Genomic DNA, 16,203 nt, shown 5'->3' with positions numbered 1-16,203 from the left:
GTTTTTATTCAACATGGCGATTGAACCACTAGCAGAAGCCGTACGGGCCAGTGAAAAGATTATCGGGATTGATATTGGGAAAACAAATAATATAATTTCACTGTATGCTGATGATATAATCTTATACCTGACCAAGCCGGAGAGATCGATCCCAGCCGTGTTAGACCTCATCACCAAATTTGGAATGATATCAGGCTATAAAATAAATCTGACAAAATCCAACGCTTTACTATTGAACTCCCCAGTCTCTCACAAACTCAAGACCGTTTCACCTTTCACCTGGGCTCAGAATGGCTTTAAATATCTCGGTATAAATGTGCCTCCCAAACTCAAAGATCTTTATCAGGTAAATTTTGTCCCATTACTTAAAAAGATTAAGGACGAGTTAGAACATTGGAATATGCTCCCCATTTCATTTCTCGGGCGAATTAATGTAATTAAAATGAACATATTACCACGTTTCAGCTATTTATTTCAGTCACTGCCCTGCTATTTAAATAAATCGTTCTTTAAGTCCATAAATAAAATGCTGACCTCCTTTATCTGGAAAAACTCTTCTCCTAGGATAGCTTTTAAAACTCTAACAAAGTCCAGAGAAAAGGGTGGGCTGGGACTGCCAGATTTTCAGATGTACTACTGGGCTGCCCAGACGAAGGGCCTGATTGGTTGGGTACAAAAACGTGATAATGCTCACTGGATTGATATAGAAGAAGAACTCTGTCTCCCTACACCCATAACCTCGCTACCATTTATCAACGATATAAACACGCTAAACCTGGTAACAAGAACCTATGTAGTTTGTAACACTCTTAGGGCGTGGCAAGATGTGAAAAAGTTCTGTGGAGTCTCAGACAGAATCTCTGGGCTTGCCCCTTTATCGTTAAACCCAGATCTGCCACCATTGATTGGAAAATCCCTGTTTGCAAAGTGGAAGGAGAATGGTATATATCAGTTCCGACACCTGTTCACCAAAAGCACACTCAAATCCTTTCCAGATTTAAGATCAGAATTTGAAATCCCGAAACAAGATTTTTATAAATATTTGCAATTACGCCACTTAATTACCACTCTGAAAGGGGAGGGTCGACTATCTTTGGGGTTAACAGACCTAGAGGAGATCTTGGTGAACTCCAAATCATTAAAGGGTAAAATTTCTGTGATTTACAGTGTTCTGTTAGACCATCATAGCTCTTCTCTGACCTCACTCAAAAATATCTGGCAAAAGGACTTGGGATGTGACCTCAGTGAGGATCAGTGGGATAGTATGTGTCGGAATGTCTTTATTTCACTGTCTTGTAACAAGATAATTGAACAGAATTATAAATTTATGCACAGGATGTACTTTACGCCACTCCGTCTAAGTAAGATGTTTCCTAACTCATCCCCTAGATGTCATCGCTGCAAAGCATGCATAGGGTCAACTATGCACATCTTTTGGGAATGCAGAAAATTACAGCACTTTTGGGAAGCTGTGCATGACTTAACTGTCAAGGTTGTACAGACCCCTCTAGACTGTACACCAATACGTTACCTTTTTGGTACAGAACTGGACAAGACACTGGACCCCACACACACGAAGAGGATTGCTATGATATCCTACATAGCAAAGAAATGCATCCTACTCAACTGGAACCAGCACAAACCCCCTACATTTAACCTGTTTAAACAAACCTTGAATGACACTTTGCGTTTGGAACAACGCACGTACACTCTAAAAAATAAGGGAGATGTTTTTCTCAGAATATGGCAACCGCTCATGGACCTCTGACATTCATCCGGCATGGCTGGCCATGCCAGGATTCTGTGTACATAAAGAGTCACATATGCACTATGACCATGGTTTATTTGATTTGATTATTTAAGTATTTGATTTACAAGTTGTCCTTTTACTTTGGGTAACCATTTCTTTTTTTTTTTTTAAATTCTTATTGTCTTGATTTTGCTTTGTTGTTTTTGTCCTGTATGTCTTTAAAATGCTAAAAACAAATAAAAATATAATTGAAAAAAAAGAAATAAATAAAAAAAAAAAAAAAAAAAAAAAAAAAAAGAATGTTCAACATGCTCAAACTTAAGTAAACTTAAGTAAATATTTGCACTTAAAAAAAACAACCTGTGTAGCCATTTTCACAACCTGTACTGTTTGGTTGTTTGTCATGTGTACTAGTTAGCTTACTGTTACTACCTCCAAGTAGGCACTTGCTGTGGTTTGGGTCTGGGAATTGGGAGTATTGTGCCTGACTGTTCTAAAATTGAGGCTGTTATTCCTCTTAATTTGTTATTTTTTATAGGCAGCTTTTTTATTTTATGTAAAGAGAAAATTCACTTAATGTTATTTTTAATAACTGAAATGCTGCTTGTTTTGTTTGATGTTCCATAATTTGCACTTTTGATGTGTGAGCCGTGCGAAGTGAATATTGCTGTCCTTCCTAGTTAAAGCAATAAATTGCTCACCATTCATTTAAATGAATTCTTGTATTGAAATTTGTTTTCTCCCAAAAAGGTAAAAAAGGGTAATAATCGTATCGGCTGATATCGGCTATCGGTCTTTTTGATTTCCCCCTAATCGGTGATCGAAATAATCGAAAAAAAGGCTGATCGGTCGGAAACTAAAAGGCCCTTCATGACATCCACTCCAATACGGATGGTGGCAACATTTCAGTCTTGGTCCTACTGGATCTCAGTACTGCATTGGACCAGAACATGTTGATAGACCGGTTGAAGAACTGGGTGGGACTTCCTGGTACAGCACTTGCCTGGTTAGAGTCCGATCTAAAAGACGGGGACTATTTGGTATCTTTATGTGACTACAAATCGAAGCTAACAAAAACATGTGGAGTTCATCAAGGTTCAGCTCTGGCGCCTCTGTTGTTTAACATCGACATGCTCCCACTTGCTCAAGTTATGAAAAAGAACAAAATGTGTTACCATAAATACACAGATGACACACTGGTCTATACAACTATCTCACCAGTAGACTATAATCCAATTCAAACACTGATCAAATGAATTGACCAGATTAAAGAGTGGATGTACCAGAATTGTATTCAGTTAAATGAAGCTAAAACAGAAATAATATTGTTTGAAGCAGAGGAAAAAAGATTAAAGTCAGCACTCAAGCAGTGAAGCTACAAATAAAGCCAGAAATCTAGGAGTGAATCATATTTTGAAAATATGTAAATTCTATTATGTTTTACTTTATCTTATTATATTTTTATCTATGTTTTAATGTCTTTGTAAGGCACCATGTTGTTACAGAAATAAACTTGCCTTGAAGGTCCGAACCGCTAAGAAGCTGCACGATATCCATCAGCCAAACAATCTCAACTATTCCAACACAATTTCACTTCTTTTTTGTCTTACAAAAGGGATATTTGTTCACATTTTGGAGCGTGTCAACAAGCTGTTGTTTATCAACAGAGTCCAACTTTAGCTGCAGCCCTTGGGCGCCCAAGGTTCACTTGTGACTCCGGAGGGAAATATCTTCACGGAACCAGGTCAGAGGAACAAACAGATGATTGTAGGAACCGTCTCGGCCCGCTGCACGTCAGCGGCTGATGTTCAGAAAGATGACGTGCAGGTTGTTTAACCTCAAACCTGAGCTTCAGCTCCGTCACCTCACATCACCCCCCCCTCCTCCACACGTCCTCTCAGAACCGCAGACTGATTGATTAACATCCGCCTGGGTAACGGGATGATGGAGAGACGGGAGGAGGTATAACAAGGGCTGGAGTGGTGAAAGAGATGGAAATTTAGCACAAAAAGAGTGTAAAAAAACTGAATAACAAGTAAAAATCAGCAGCTCGGCCTAGCAGAGACGGAGAGAACGAGGTCTAATCTGGGAAAATCACCTCGCCAACGTTCCAGCTTCTGTTAAACGTTAACTGAATCCCCCCCCTCACCGTGTCGGCGGAAAAATGGAATAAAAGAAAGAAAAACCTTGAAAAAACCTTGACCTTGTTAGGATTTATAACGATTAAAAAGAGGGTCACATATCCAAGTTGTGCTGCTGCACTCAGACATTGATCTGCTCGCTGCTCTCCAGGATCAAACTGATTCAGCAGCAGCCAATATCGGATATTAGCCAATCTATATTCATCAAAAGAATGGCCAATACTTGAAAATAAAAGAGGAGAGGGTGGAAGAGAGGTGGAAAAATCCAACCATGTCCTGAATGTTCTTTGTACTAAAGTGAAACTTTAAAATGTACTTTTAAACTGCATTATTATGTCTAAGTGACTCATAAATAGTAAATATAATCATTAAGAAAATGTATTCAAGTTTCTTGTTCAGGGGAAAATAAATAAAATCTGTTGATGGATCAGAATACTTGTTTCCTACAGTCTTAAAAATCTTGATCAAGTCTGACAGTTTAGGATTCAGATTTAAACCAAAAAAAGTATTTATAGTCCAGCATCGAGTAGGAAAATTTGGTCAAATGTGTTTTACTTGAAATAAAAAGCACTTAAGGTGAATGAAGCCTGCATGAGAACAGATAAGACGCAGGGAAGGGCTTATAATTGGTAAATTCTGTATTTTTCAAGGGAAATGGTGTAAAATATGATATAATAATGATATTTTCATTAGTTTCGGGGACTGAGGCACCAACCAGGACACGGTCGAGCCGACCCGGGTAGCGAGTAAGACTGCACCAGCAGCAGAAGTTAGTTATCCCTGATTCAGCCCTCACATAATCGCTGATATCTCGCTTTTTCTCCGACTGACGTGCAGCAGGAAGACAACGATCACGCCGAGCCTCCGGGAAGCGCCGTCAGAGAGCGGAGGAAACGCTTAGAGCCCTTCATCTGTTCCAGTCCGTCATGAATACGGCCCCTTGGGGAGGAGGGGGGCGTTTAAACACACGGAGCAAATACTTCACGCTCGCCGGCTGCAGCCATCGCGACCATTCAGCTCTCGTCCATCCCGACACACACACACGCCGATACACAAAGAGGCTCATTGATCGTTTTACTAAAAATCAGCTGGGTGCTGGTTATGTAAGAGGATGGGGGGGGGGGCAGTAGGGCAGACGTCACAGGTTCCTGTGAAGAATGAAGGTCGGATCCAGAGGAATCTCTTCCTCCAGCGGCCCGATTACAACCAAATTATTCTTACCTAGTTGCCGCAGGCGTTTATTTTACATTGTAAATAAATCTGAGGGTATTAAAATGTTATCTTTGACCCGCCCACCCCATATAACCCCGCCCCCTCTAACCCCGCCCCCCACTGTGTGCAGAGAGGCTTTGCAAAAGTGCTGCACGACCCGAACATCCAACTCCCTCCCCACATTTCTGCAGAAGGAATTTAAAAAAAACAAGAAAATAAGAAAGCAGGTAGATGTGCAGGTTGCAGGTGTGTTGCAGGTGTGTTGCAGGTGCCAATCCCCTCTGCCAGCCCCCCGAAGGCTCTGGCAGTGTTTTGGTTTTCCTGGCAAACCCAGTCAGCAGGAGCGAGCTGCAGAACGTGACTGAGCAGGAAGTACCGCGGGAGAGCAGGGGGGGGTGAAGGAGGGCAGAAGAGGGGATAGACGGGCCGAAATTACATGTGAGGAAAGTCAGCATGTGAGGAAAAGAAAAAAGAAAGAAAAAGACTTCCAGGTTAAACCGTCTCTCTCTGAAGGTTTGGAAACGTAGATTCTGGAGATGAGAAGAGAGAAATGCCGTTTGGAGGTCGACGCTCTCAGAGAGGTTGTGTTCGGATAACGAGGGTGAAAAAGAGAAGCAGAGGAGAGATGGAAGAAGACGAGGGGATGTGGCGGAGGCCGACCGCGAGAGGAGACCCGGAGCGAGGGAGGTGGGAAGGAAAAGTAGGCCACATGGAAAAATCCAGCTGCAACGATCCGGCCAGCCGCTCCGGTCCGCCCCTATTCCTCCTCATCCCCCTCTTCTCTGCTCCGGCTGTCTCCATCCCTGCATCTTTTCCTTCACCCCCCACCCCCACTCCTCTTCATAACCAACTGTGAAGAACCATCTTCCACGCTTGTAATCTGGTAATCGAGGTCCGATCTGACTCGGTTCAGGGACACAAAGCCCGGGGGAGAGAGAGAGAGACCCTTCGTATGTTCACAATCAAAGAGGCGGGAGGAGCGGGACCGCCACTTCCTGTGCTCCAGATCCTTCCTGATACTCCAAGAACTTCCTGTGTCTCTTCCCTTCGGTGGGCGTGGCCAACCAGGGGGAGGAGCCAAACAAGACCCGGCCTGGAGATACAGTCGGTACCTCCTGGGCCGCTGGACTCGGGCTGCTGCTCCCTCGGCCCGGATGGATACGAGGAAGTGAACAAGTGGGCAGAACCGGTCCAGCTTTACTCAACACTCAGCATGACCGGTCCAGGTTTACTGAAGCACATTTTAATGAAGAAAACATTTGGCAAATTAGATTTATAAGGTCAGAGACCCGACGACTGGAGCAGTTAACTGCTCGCCCACACACACACACCTCCCCATTAACACACACACACACACACACACACACACACACACACACACACACACACACAGTAAAGGTCACTTTCATGGACCGATGTTCCCGCCGGTCTCATTTGTCTAAATCGTCGCGATTGTTTTGTTTCCTCTCAGACTTCCTGCTTCACATTTGCCTCTCGGCCCACGTTAACGCTGCCATGTTTTAATCAACTCTGGGACCACACGCCGCCCACATTCACGCCGCCACCGCCGTGTTTTAGTCAAGTCTGGGACTCTGACACTCGTCTAATTAGGATTATTGAGGAAAAACACTGGAGGAGCAGAACCAAGACCCGCCTGGAACTGACTCAGAGAGAGTGTGTGTGTGTGTGTGTCCAGGGCTTTATATATCCTGCTATTGTTATGCAGCAGCCACAGACACTAGAAAAGACCAACATGCACGAAACCCTCCTCCGTCCCTCTGAATCATTTAAGCTGCATCAAATGTCGACCTCCAGTTTCAGGGAACCGGATCCAGGATCCAGGGTGCCAAGCGCCCCCCCCCCCCTCTCTGCCCGTTGCCCCCGACAACCAGCCGCAGGTGACCTACACAACCATGCAGACAAGTGCGTGCATGCCGAGCAGACACGCTGATGTCACTTCAGCTGGACCCTGACACCCAGCAGAACCGGTTCTGGTGGGTCTAGGGGGCACGTGGTAGGGCCTGATGGGTAGATTTGTAGTTCTAGAGACCACTTGGTCTTGGTCTTGTCTCGGGTGTCTCTGTCTCGCCAGGCCTCGGACAATTGAGATGTTGTTGCTCCCCAAGGTGACAGAATCTGGTGATCAGCAGTTCTTCAGTGTAATCTGGCTACTTTAATAGTAAATAATGCAATTTCAAGTTGATAATTGTATTTTACTATTTAAAATTCAGGTTTCATCCCCAAATTAAGTCCAATTTAAATCAGTAACATTTACTATTCATGACTTTTCTGAGGTGGAGGGGGGTGTTGGAGGCTGGTTATTCTGTTAATACTTTGGGACTAGTTAGTAGTCGTGTCAATCCTTAAAAGCACTGGAGTCAATCCTCCAATAGTGTAGAAATAGCAGTAGTGCAGTCGCCACACATATCTGATCTCAGCTGATGGATGAAAACATTTATAGTGAGTTCAACATCATCATCCACTTCTCTGTGTTATTGTGCTGCAGTTGAATACAACCTCATATGGAAACTAGCTGAACCAGGATGGAGCTGATGTTCTACAATCACGCAGGATCAGGAAATTACTAGGTTTCTTTTGGTCTCGGCCTTGATCTGAACTAGTGTTGGTCTCGGTTTAGGTGGTCTCGACTACAAGTCCACTGATGGGTGATGAAGATGAGATCGGACTGCGACGTCAGTCCACCACGGGGACAGGAAGCAAGTCAGTTTGGGGTTTATTTTCATTTATTCTTCTGCTGCAGCGACTTACCGAGAACCTGACCCATTTACAAAAAAACAAGACCCTTGCGTGCTTCAACGCAGGATGGAGGCAGGAAAAAATAAAAAAATAAAACGCTCGAGTGAGTCATGCTCCAGTGCTCCCAGTCATGGAAATATGGACCGAATATTCAAATGAAGACAGAAGCTGAGTGTTTTCACTAAAGCGAGCCGGGACATCACCGTTTGTGAGGGAAACCGTTGTGAGATCTGGTATCTCGCCGGTTTCATCTAATCAATAATGGATCATTAAAATCCCAGTTCAGCAGCAGCGATTGATCACTCCAGAGATTGGCTCTTTCCAAATATACTAAAAGGTTTTCTAATGAAAATACAACTCAACCAACCTTAAACTCCCTAAGTAATAACAAACGACATAATTGGTCCCTACATCGATGTTGAAGGTCCAAACAGGCTTTAATCACGGCCGCGATATCTAAAAATCGTGATCAGGCAGAAACGGGAAGAAATTAGACTTTTTTCTCAAAGAAATCCCATAATTCAAGCAATGGTGCTTAAACTACCTCCCCACTGGTCAGAGAAACTGTCACCGTCTGAGTGCACAGCCTCGTTCCACCTTTACTTGAGAGGCTTGTTCTGACACGCTATTTCTGGCGTTCAAAGGAAAGTCAGGAATGTGCAGCCGTGAAAGTATGTAAATGCTTTTTTTCCCTCCTTTTTGGGGAATTCTGTCCAAGTTTACAAACTCAAACACATTAAAACTTGACTATGGATTTGAAATCTGAGATTTCCTAGAACCCCCCCCTCTGGCACTTTTAACCACAGTATCTGCAGAGGAGGACTAAATGCTGTCACCTGCAGGGGACTTGATATCTCATACCCCCTTTTCCTCCAAACCGGTTCCAGGGCTGGTTCTGGGCCAGTGTTGGTGCTGGTTCACAAGTCGTTCAACGTGAGAACCAGCTGAGAACCGGTTTGCTTTTCCATAGCTCGGGTGCTAAGGGGAGCCACGTCATTACGTCGCTGCAATTGCGTTGGCGCGAAAGTTAAAGCAACAACAATAGGACTTGGTCTAATAAGACTTGGTCCACGTAGCTCCTCCGTGGACACATCTGTAAAAGACAGGTTGTCTCCTCCTCAGACCCATGATGCTTTGCTGCATCCAGATTAGTTCTTATTTGAAAATGTCTCCGTCTCTCAGTCTTGCTATTGCCGTTGGTCTGAATAACTCCGCCCCCTCCGCTTACATAAGTGGTTCCTTCCTCTAAACCAGCAAAGAGTTGGTGCTACCTTGGAACCGGTTCTTCTGTCCCGGAGCCGGTTCTTTGTCCATGGAAACAGAAAACCCGGTTCCAAACTCAGCACTAGCCCAGAACCAGCCATCGAACCGGTTTAGTGGAAAAGGGGTATCTGATGGGTCAAAAGACCGGCGAGGCCCATGTAAAGCTCCACCCCAACTAAACTCCCATTCTTAATCACGGCCCCCCCACGGGAACCGGCTCCTCTAACGCCTCATGCATTCATCAGATTGGAGCCCATGTCCAGAACAAGATCCAACGGGACTCATTTGAGCTTTGTCAAGTGCAAGTTTAACAAGTTAAGATTTATTTCAGCATTAAATCCATCAACACTGGTCATATGAGCAGGCTTTCATATTCCAATTAAAGAAGGAATTACAGATTAGTTCCACACAATTATTCATTATTTATGTCTTCATATGACTTGTTTTCCCTTTCTTCCAGCAGATGTTAGATTGAGGCCTCAAAACCAAAAAAAGATGAGCAAAAGAAATGTGCCGTAAGAAGCTAGACCCCCTCACCTGCCTCCCAGGTGGAGATCCTGCAGATCCAGGACCCCTCGACCCCAGGGAGCGCAGTTTCATTATAGTAATCAATAATTAAAATCCACCTCTCTTTCAGCAGCGTCAGCATCACAGATGTGACCCGGGTTCTCTCTCTCAGCATCCCCTCCCCACACTAGCAACATACCAGTAAAGGCATTCATTTTTAAGGCGCCCCAGTCGCTGGGATTATAAAGCAGAAAGTCAGATAATACCAGACCCCCGCCCTTAAAAAAACCCTCATCATAGACAAAATAAACAACCGTTCCTCCGGCCGGAGGAGCTGCAGCGCTCATATTTACAGGACAAACAGAGCACACGAGGTGAAACCTGAGGCCATGTGGGAAAATCTGAGACTTCCTTAAAAAAAAAATACATGCATCATCTGTTCTTTGAAACCACAAACATGGTTTGTGGGGTAGGGGGGGCTGGACTTCCCCAGATACCAGTGTGGTGCTGATGAGAGGCCAGCTATGTAGCTCTGGTCTCCCCTGCTTTGTTTACCCACAAATATCAGCAATGACAATCCAGATTATGAAAGAGGAAGGGAAGGGTGGGGGCGCAAACCTCAATTCACACTTTTAAACACAATCACATGACAGGAGTTGAATTGCTTTCATCTGTGACGTCACGCTGCTGTGGTGTTCCCAGGGGGGGACACGTGGGGAGATGCCTCCTCAAAGATGCCTCTAAAGGCTGATTTATGGTCCCGCGTTACACCAACGCAGACCCTACGGCGTAGGGTCTGCGTTGGTGTAACGCGGAACCATAAATCAGTCTTAAAGCAGCACAACGTAACTTTCAGCTTTTGTTGAGTTTGGCGTCTCCTTTGGACAAAAGCGGTAGTGCTTTACCAGTAGTGTGGAAGGGTTCCTACCATCCACCTCAAAGTTACATAGTGCCAGTGAAGGCGATACAGACCCCTCAGACCAAGAGAGAGGTTCATTAAACCTGTTGGAAGTTGATGTACCATCACAATGACTCTGGAAATATGATATTAAGGTGGAAAAGTTACGTAGTGTCGCTTTAAGGGGGTTCAAATGAGCCCCAGGGTGGTTCTTTACGCGTCTCCATCCCTCCCTCTTTACCTTTATATCTCTCCAGCACATCCTCGTACGCCTGGGCGAACTCCTTCTCCTGGGAGTGTGTGGTGGGCAGCAGCCCCGGGATGAACCCGGCCATCGCGGCTCTGCAGGTGGATCCGCTCCAGCTCCCAGTCCGGCGGTGCGGGTGGGGACTAACAAACGTGATGCATTGGCGCACGTTTGTCCAAATGAGTGCTACACTAAAATCCCCAACTCTTATTAAAAATAGTAACAAAAACCCGCGCGTTTCTCTAAATCTAAAGACGGTTATGTAAACGCTATCTGTCCACCATGGCCGCGGGACCGAACCGTCGGTGTCTCAGCCGGCGACTGCTGCTGGTTAGCGGCTCCGTGCGTCCTGGAGGGGTGGGGGGGGCTGATCCTGCACACGGAGATAAGCGTCCAATGAGGGGGGGGCACCGTGTTCTCTTCCGGCCCCCGTACTCGAGCGGAGCTCCAGTGGAAACCGTACCCGCACCGGAGCGTCGATCCCCGGGCTGTGGCGGCGTCCCGGCGCGCGTTCCCCGGCTGCAATGGCCGCTTCTCTCCGAGGCGCTGCGGCGTCCGTGTGTGTGTGTGTTTGACGTCTCTCTCTCCTTCCCTCCCTCTCTCTCTCCTCCTTCCCTCTCTCCCTCCCTCTGCTGCTCAGGTTTCTCGTCCCTCCTTGCAGGGCTGTCCTCCACTCCTCTCTGCCAGCTGCAGCAGGAAGGCTCCGCCGGTCGGGACGAGCCGCTCAGCGGCCAGCTGACTTGGCAATCAGCGGCACGTGGAGCCGCAGCGCCCTCTGCTGGACGCTTTTGTGTTTGTATTGTATTTAGATTTTTACTCAGCAGAAATGTACACATGCAGTACTGGAGTTGAGGGGGGCAATAAAAAATAAAATAAAAAAAACGAAATAAAATAAAAATGAAATAAAAACGGTCAAAATCATCCCCCCTGAAATAAAAATGGTCCAAATCATCCCCCCTGTAAAACTGCCATCCCCCCTTTCCATCCCTTATGTCATTTCATCAATGAATGTGGTTTTACTGCTATTTCAACATTTAGAGTCATCACCAGGAAAATAACTTATTTGACCATTGTCACCTGTTTCAAGTACATTCTCACTTGAAATAAGTAGAAAAATCTGCCAGTGGGACAAGATTTATCTTCTCATTACAAGCAAAAAAAATATTGTTCCACTGACAAATTTTTCTACTTATTTTAAGTGAAAATCTACTTGAAACAGGTGAAAATTGTTGTTTTTTCCAGTGATTAGTCTTGTTTTAAGTGTAATGAGATTTTTTTACTAAAATGAAACATTTTTACTAGAAATATGACAAATATTCTTGTTAAGATTTTGCAGTGATCCATTTTACTTATCCTGTGAAGGACAGAGTCATATTGATAAGTTCAGAAAACTGTTTTTTATTGTTGTGTTTTGATGTATTAGATGTAAACCCAGTGGATATTTAAAGCTTACAGAAGGCTGCATTTAACTGCTGCTATGTCATTCCTGCAGTATTTCTGCAGGTGTTTTGGTCAGTGCTATTATTTGTAATATATTATATTATTTGTAATCAGCACAAATTATTTGTCCCCATATGATAAAATCCCCCCCGATTGTTTTTTACAACTCAAGTACTGTACACATGGAAATATTATAAACCATTTGAAAGGGGTTCATTCATTTTTTGTTATTTTCAATCATTCTGGGGGGTTTTTTGGCAGAGAGCCGAGCATTGATAAACTGGAGGCAGTGTTAGTTTTTTTAAATGGCAAGAAAGATGTATCGTCTCTTGGTTCTTAGCTACAAGAATTGCCAGCCAGGAGAAAAAGCACCTTGTGTACAGCACCTTGTTTCAGCTGTGGTTGATTTAAAGTGCTTTATAAATAAAGTTAAGTTGAGTTGAGTTGACTAAACTTAAACTGCAACTTCACTTCAATAATTAAACTGAATTCCTACCCTCACTTCTGGCATTGACAGGTGTCGCCTCACGCTCACCTCGGACCAAAAAAATCTCTTTTAAACCGCAACCTGGCCAGGTATTTAACTCCCTGGACTAGTCCATTACACATTACTCCTAAAACTCAATTAACTATTCAAAATACATATTCTGTTTAGAATTAATTACATCCATTTAACATCTTATGCAAATCCATAAATACCCACAATAGCCCCAAACCCCCCTCTGATCCTACACACATAATCGTCTCCATTATGACATCACAGCCCCACAGTTTAAATACCTGCTCAGACTCTCAGTCGGGTTCTCTCCCAACCAGGTCACAGGTTTGCAAATTTATCAGTCTATTTTTGTTATTTTTAATCATTCTGGGTTTTTTTGGCAACTCTGTCATCCCATAATATTGATAAAATATACAATATTTATTTCTCACAAAATATTTGTCTCTTTTTTGAGTTTAATGCAGTATTTAAATAATTCAGGGTTTCGTTTCCTCTTCAGAGCGTGATTGAATATACAAGGCTGGATAATGAAGCAATGGGTCTTTCCGTTCTTTTTTTCCAAGTGTGCTTTCTTTTGTACCTCAGTTTTGTTTTTATTCTATTGTATTTATACCGGGCTGCTATGACAACAACATTTCCCCTTGGGGATCAATCAATCAATCAATCAATCAATCAATCAATCAATCAATCAATCTATCTATCTATCTATCTATCCATACGGTGCATCTATCCATCTATATATCTATACATCTATCTGTCTATCTATCTGTTTATCCATCCATCCATCTATCTATCTATCTATCTATCTATCTATCTATCTATCTATCTATCTATCTATCTATCTATCTATCTATCTATCTATCTATCTATCTATCTATCCATCCATCCATTTGCACATCTTTTCACTTGTTTTGCATCTCTTTGAAGACATGTTGCTCCTTTATTTTTCTGGTTCACTGTGTTTTCATAGCTGTTGAATTATTTTATTTATAATGTTTTCATCACACATTCATCACATCTGTAATCCACTGAGCAAAGCCAGAAGAGTTATTTCCCTTCCAGTTCAACAATATCAGACACAAAGATACATAAGTGATTGCATTTCTGCACCCAGATAGCTGTTAAAGGGTCAGGACGTAGTGTTTGGCAGGTACGGGAGAGGATGGATGGAAGATAAGCGACTAGGAACCATGCAACGTCTGGCATGAGTAAAACATGTCTCCTACAGGAACAGGGGAATAATGGTGTCATTATTGCAGCAGTTGAGTATAATCTAGAAGTCTATCATTAGAATAATGGCTGTTTTCATTGCCTCACACCCTTTAGCAGCTCTTTGTGAACAGTTTGCATCTTGATCTAGTTGTTTTGTCTCTCTTTGCTGTGATTTTGTCTTTTTTTTTATCTCCTTTTTTGATCATTTTGAATTTCTTAATGTCCTATTTGTTGGTGCTTTGGCATCCATTTGTTGTCACTTTTCATTTTTTGGTGGATGTTTTGTTAATTTATAGCCATTTATGACTGGTTTTGGTTGTTTTGCACCATTTATTTTTGGTAATTTTGCATTTCTTTATGAAAATGTAGTATTTCTTTGCTGTTATCTTGCAACTCTTGGCATCAGTTTTCCTATCTTTTTACCACATTTTTGCAGACTGTTCTGCCTCCTTTTAGCTGTTTGTGCCTCCTTGTGGATGACTGGCGTCTCTGAAAATGTTTGCCTCTCCTTCTTTGTCACTCAGCGTCTCTATTTTTTCTGCCTGTTTCAGTGGTAATTTCATTTAGCCTTTGCTTGCATTTCTTGCACGTGATTTTGCATCTCGTTGCAGCCACTGCTTTGTCATCCTTGCATCTTTTCCTAATAGTTTTGTGCATCAAAGGGCAAATATCCATTTAATTGAATATCCAGGTTATTCCCCCCAACCTGAATTTGCTCAAGCCTGAGCCTGCACAGAGAAATGTTCTGGCGGTGGATCAGCTGAAAGAGTGTGGCACACTGCCATCTAACGGCAAATCGCATCTACATTACAGAGAGCTGTGGGAAAGCTCTAGATCTGAGAAACAGCCTTGTGAAAAGGACTAAAAAGCCATAGAGCTTTAAGCAGATTTAGGATTTCTGGAGCCGAATGAGACTCTTTCCCGTCGTCGACTTTTGTGAGCAGGTCATGTGTTCAATTTAATTAAGAAATGTACACACTTCTCACACTGTTTGATCCCTGATGTTAGGTCAATTCTCCCTCCAGTGGTGGATAATCTCACCACGTGATCATCCTGAGGTCGAGGCCCGTAAAGCAGTGGGACGGGTCCGGAGATTATGTAAATTCATCTCATATGGAGATGTATAGACAACCTTGCAGGAAAATGTCATGTTTATGCAGGCTGCAGCAGCGATATGTCTCTGAGACGCAGGACATGTCAAGAGGCCAATGTGGAGGGAGATGACGGTCTGCGGTCAATGCAAAATACAACATGCATGAATGGACCCACAAGAGACACTTTCATACCAGCTCTATTGACTCGGAGGTCCTATCTGCATCAATTTCTCTATAAATAAACTCTTCAGCTTCATAGTCAAATGTCACAAGACTTTCATGCTCCAAAGCAAATGGACGTATTTATCTTCCCTTGGATTGAAACAGCGTTAAAGTCTCCAAACTTTCCTTTTAAACTTGCAAACATTTACAATCATGACATGTTCGATGTTTTAACCCTCTGCCCTCAATTCCACTCAGTCTTTTCATTCTGGATTAACATGAAGGGGGAAGAAAAACAAACGTATATCCATATATTTAATCTTCTCTCAGTTGTGGGTCACTGCTGATGTCAGAGATCCAGCATTGTCTGGTTATCTTTAAAGATGGATATACAATCTTTATCACGCACAGAATTTGTCCTTTTAGCACAGTTAAACAAATAAAAAGATGAAAGCGTCACTAATGAAACCAGCAATCGCCAGAAACCACCAATAAAACGGTTAATTCTTGTGGGAACCAAACCTCCGTCATGTCTTCGCCCAACGTGGATCTGAACGAAACCCCCGACAACACATGTTGTGTGTTTATACTATCAGCACTAGTGTTGCTGTTCCCATGGAGACATGATTGCCGTAACAGCTACTCGTAGGCTGCACAATCTCAGCATGTATTCAACAAATAGACTTCAGCGTAACACACAAGGGCACAGAAGCAAGTGGAAACAGAGCGCTCATTATTTGGCGAGCTTGCACCGTTTGTGTGGTGGATTTCATGGAGTTTGTTTATGGTAAGATCACAAACCTCCTAGTTTCCTGTTGCGTTAACAGAGTTTTCCAAATAACACGAAAGTAAACGGCTGTGAGTCTCGCAGCTGCAGCTTCGTCAGGATCGGTGCTCCATCCACTGAAACGCACTAAATATAAAGTGGAACATCCTTGTGGCCAAGAGAGCCGAGCATTTATAAACTGGAGGCAGTGTTAGTGTTTTTAAATGGCAGGATAGATTTATCATCTCTTGGTTC

At 43.4% G+C, this 16,203-nt stretch overlaps 1 protein-coding gene across 3 annotated transcripts in view; it reads right to left on the bottom strand.

Annotated features, from left to right (window-relative positions):
- macf1a (microtubule actin crosslinking factor 1a) overlaps positions 1–16,203 on the bottom strand; it is a 263,047-nt gene that overhangs the window by 223,936 nt on the left and 22,908 nt on the right. Inside the window, exon 1 of one of the 3 annotated variants that reach the window (XM_061741358.1) lies at positions 10,770–11,341. The exons of the other annotated variants lie outside the window; for them this stretch is intronic. Coding sequence (XP_061597342.1) covers positions 10,770–10,863 — 94 coding nt within the window. The 5' untranslated portion in view covers positions 10,864–11,341. Of the gene's footprint in view, positions 1–10,769; positions 11,342–16,203 lie in introns of those variants that run through there. 3 annotated transcript variants of the gene reach the window in all.

The sequence above is a fragment of the Cololabis saira genome, chromosome 15 (assembly GCF_033807715.1).
Source record: "Cololabis saira isolate AMF1-May2022 chromosome 15, fColSai1.1, whole genome shotgun sequence".
Lineage (NCBI taxonomy): Eukaryota > Metazoa > Chordata > Actinopteri > Beloniformes > Belonidae > Cololabis > Cololabis saira.
Note: the sequence above shows the minus strand (reverse complement) of the source record. Positions and strands in the feature narration are given on the sequence as shown.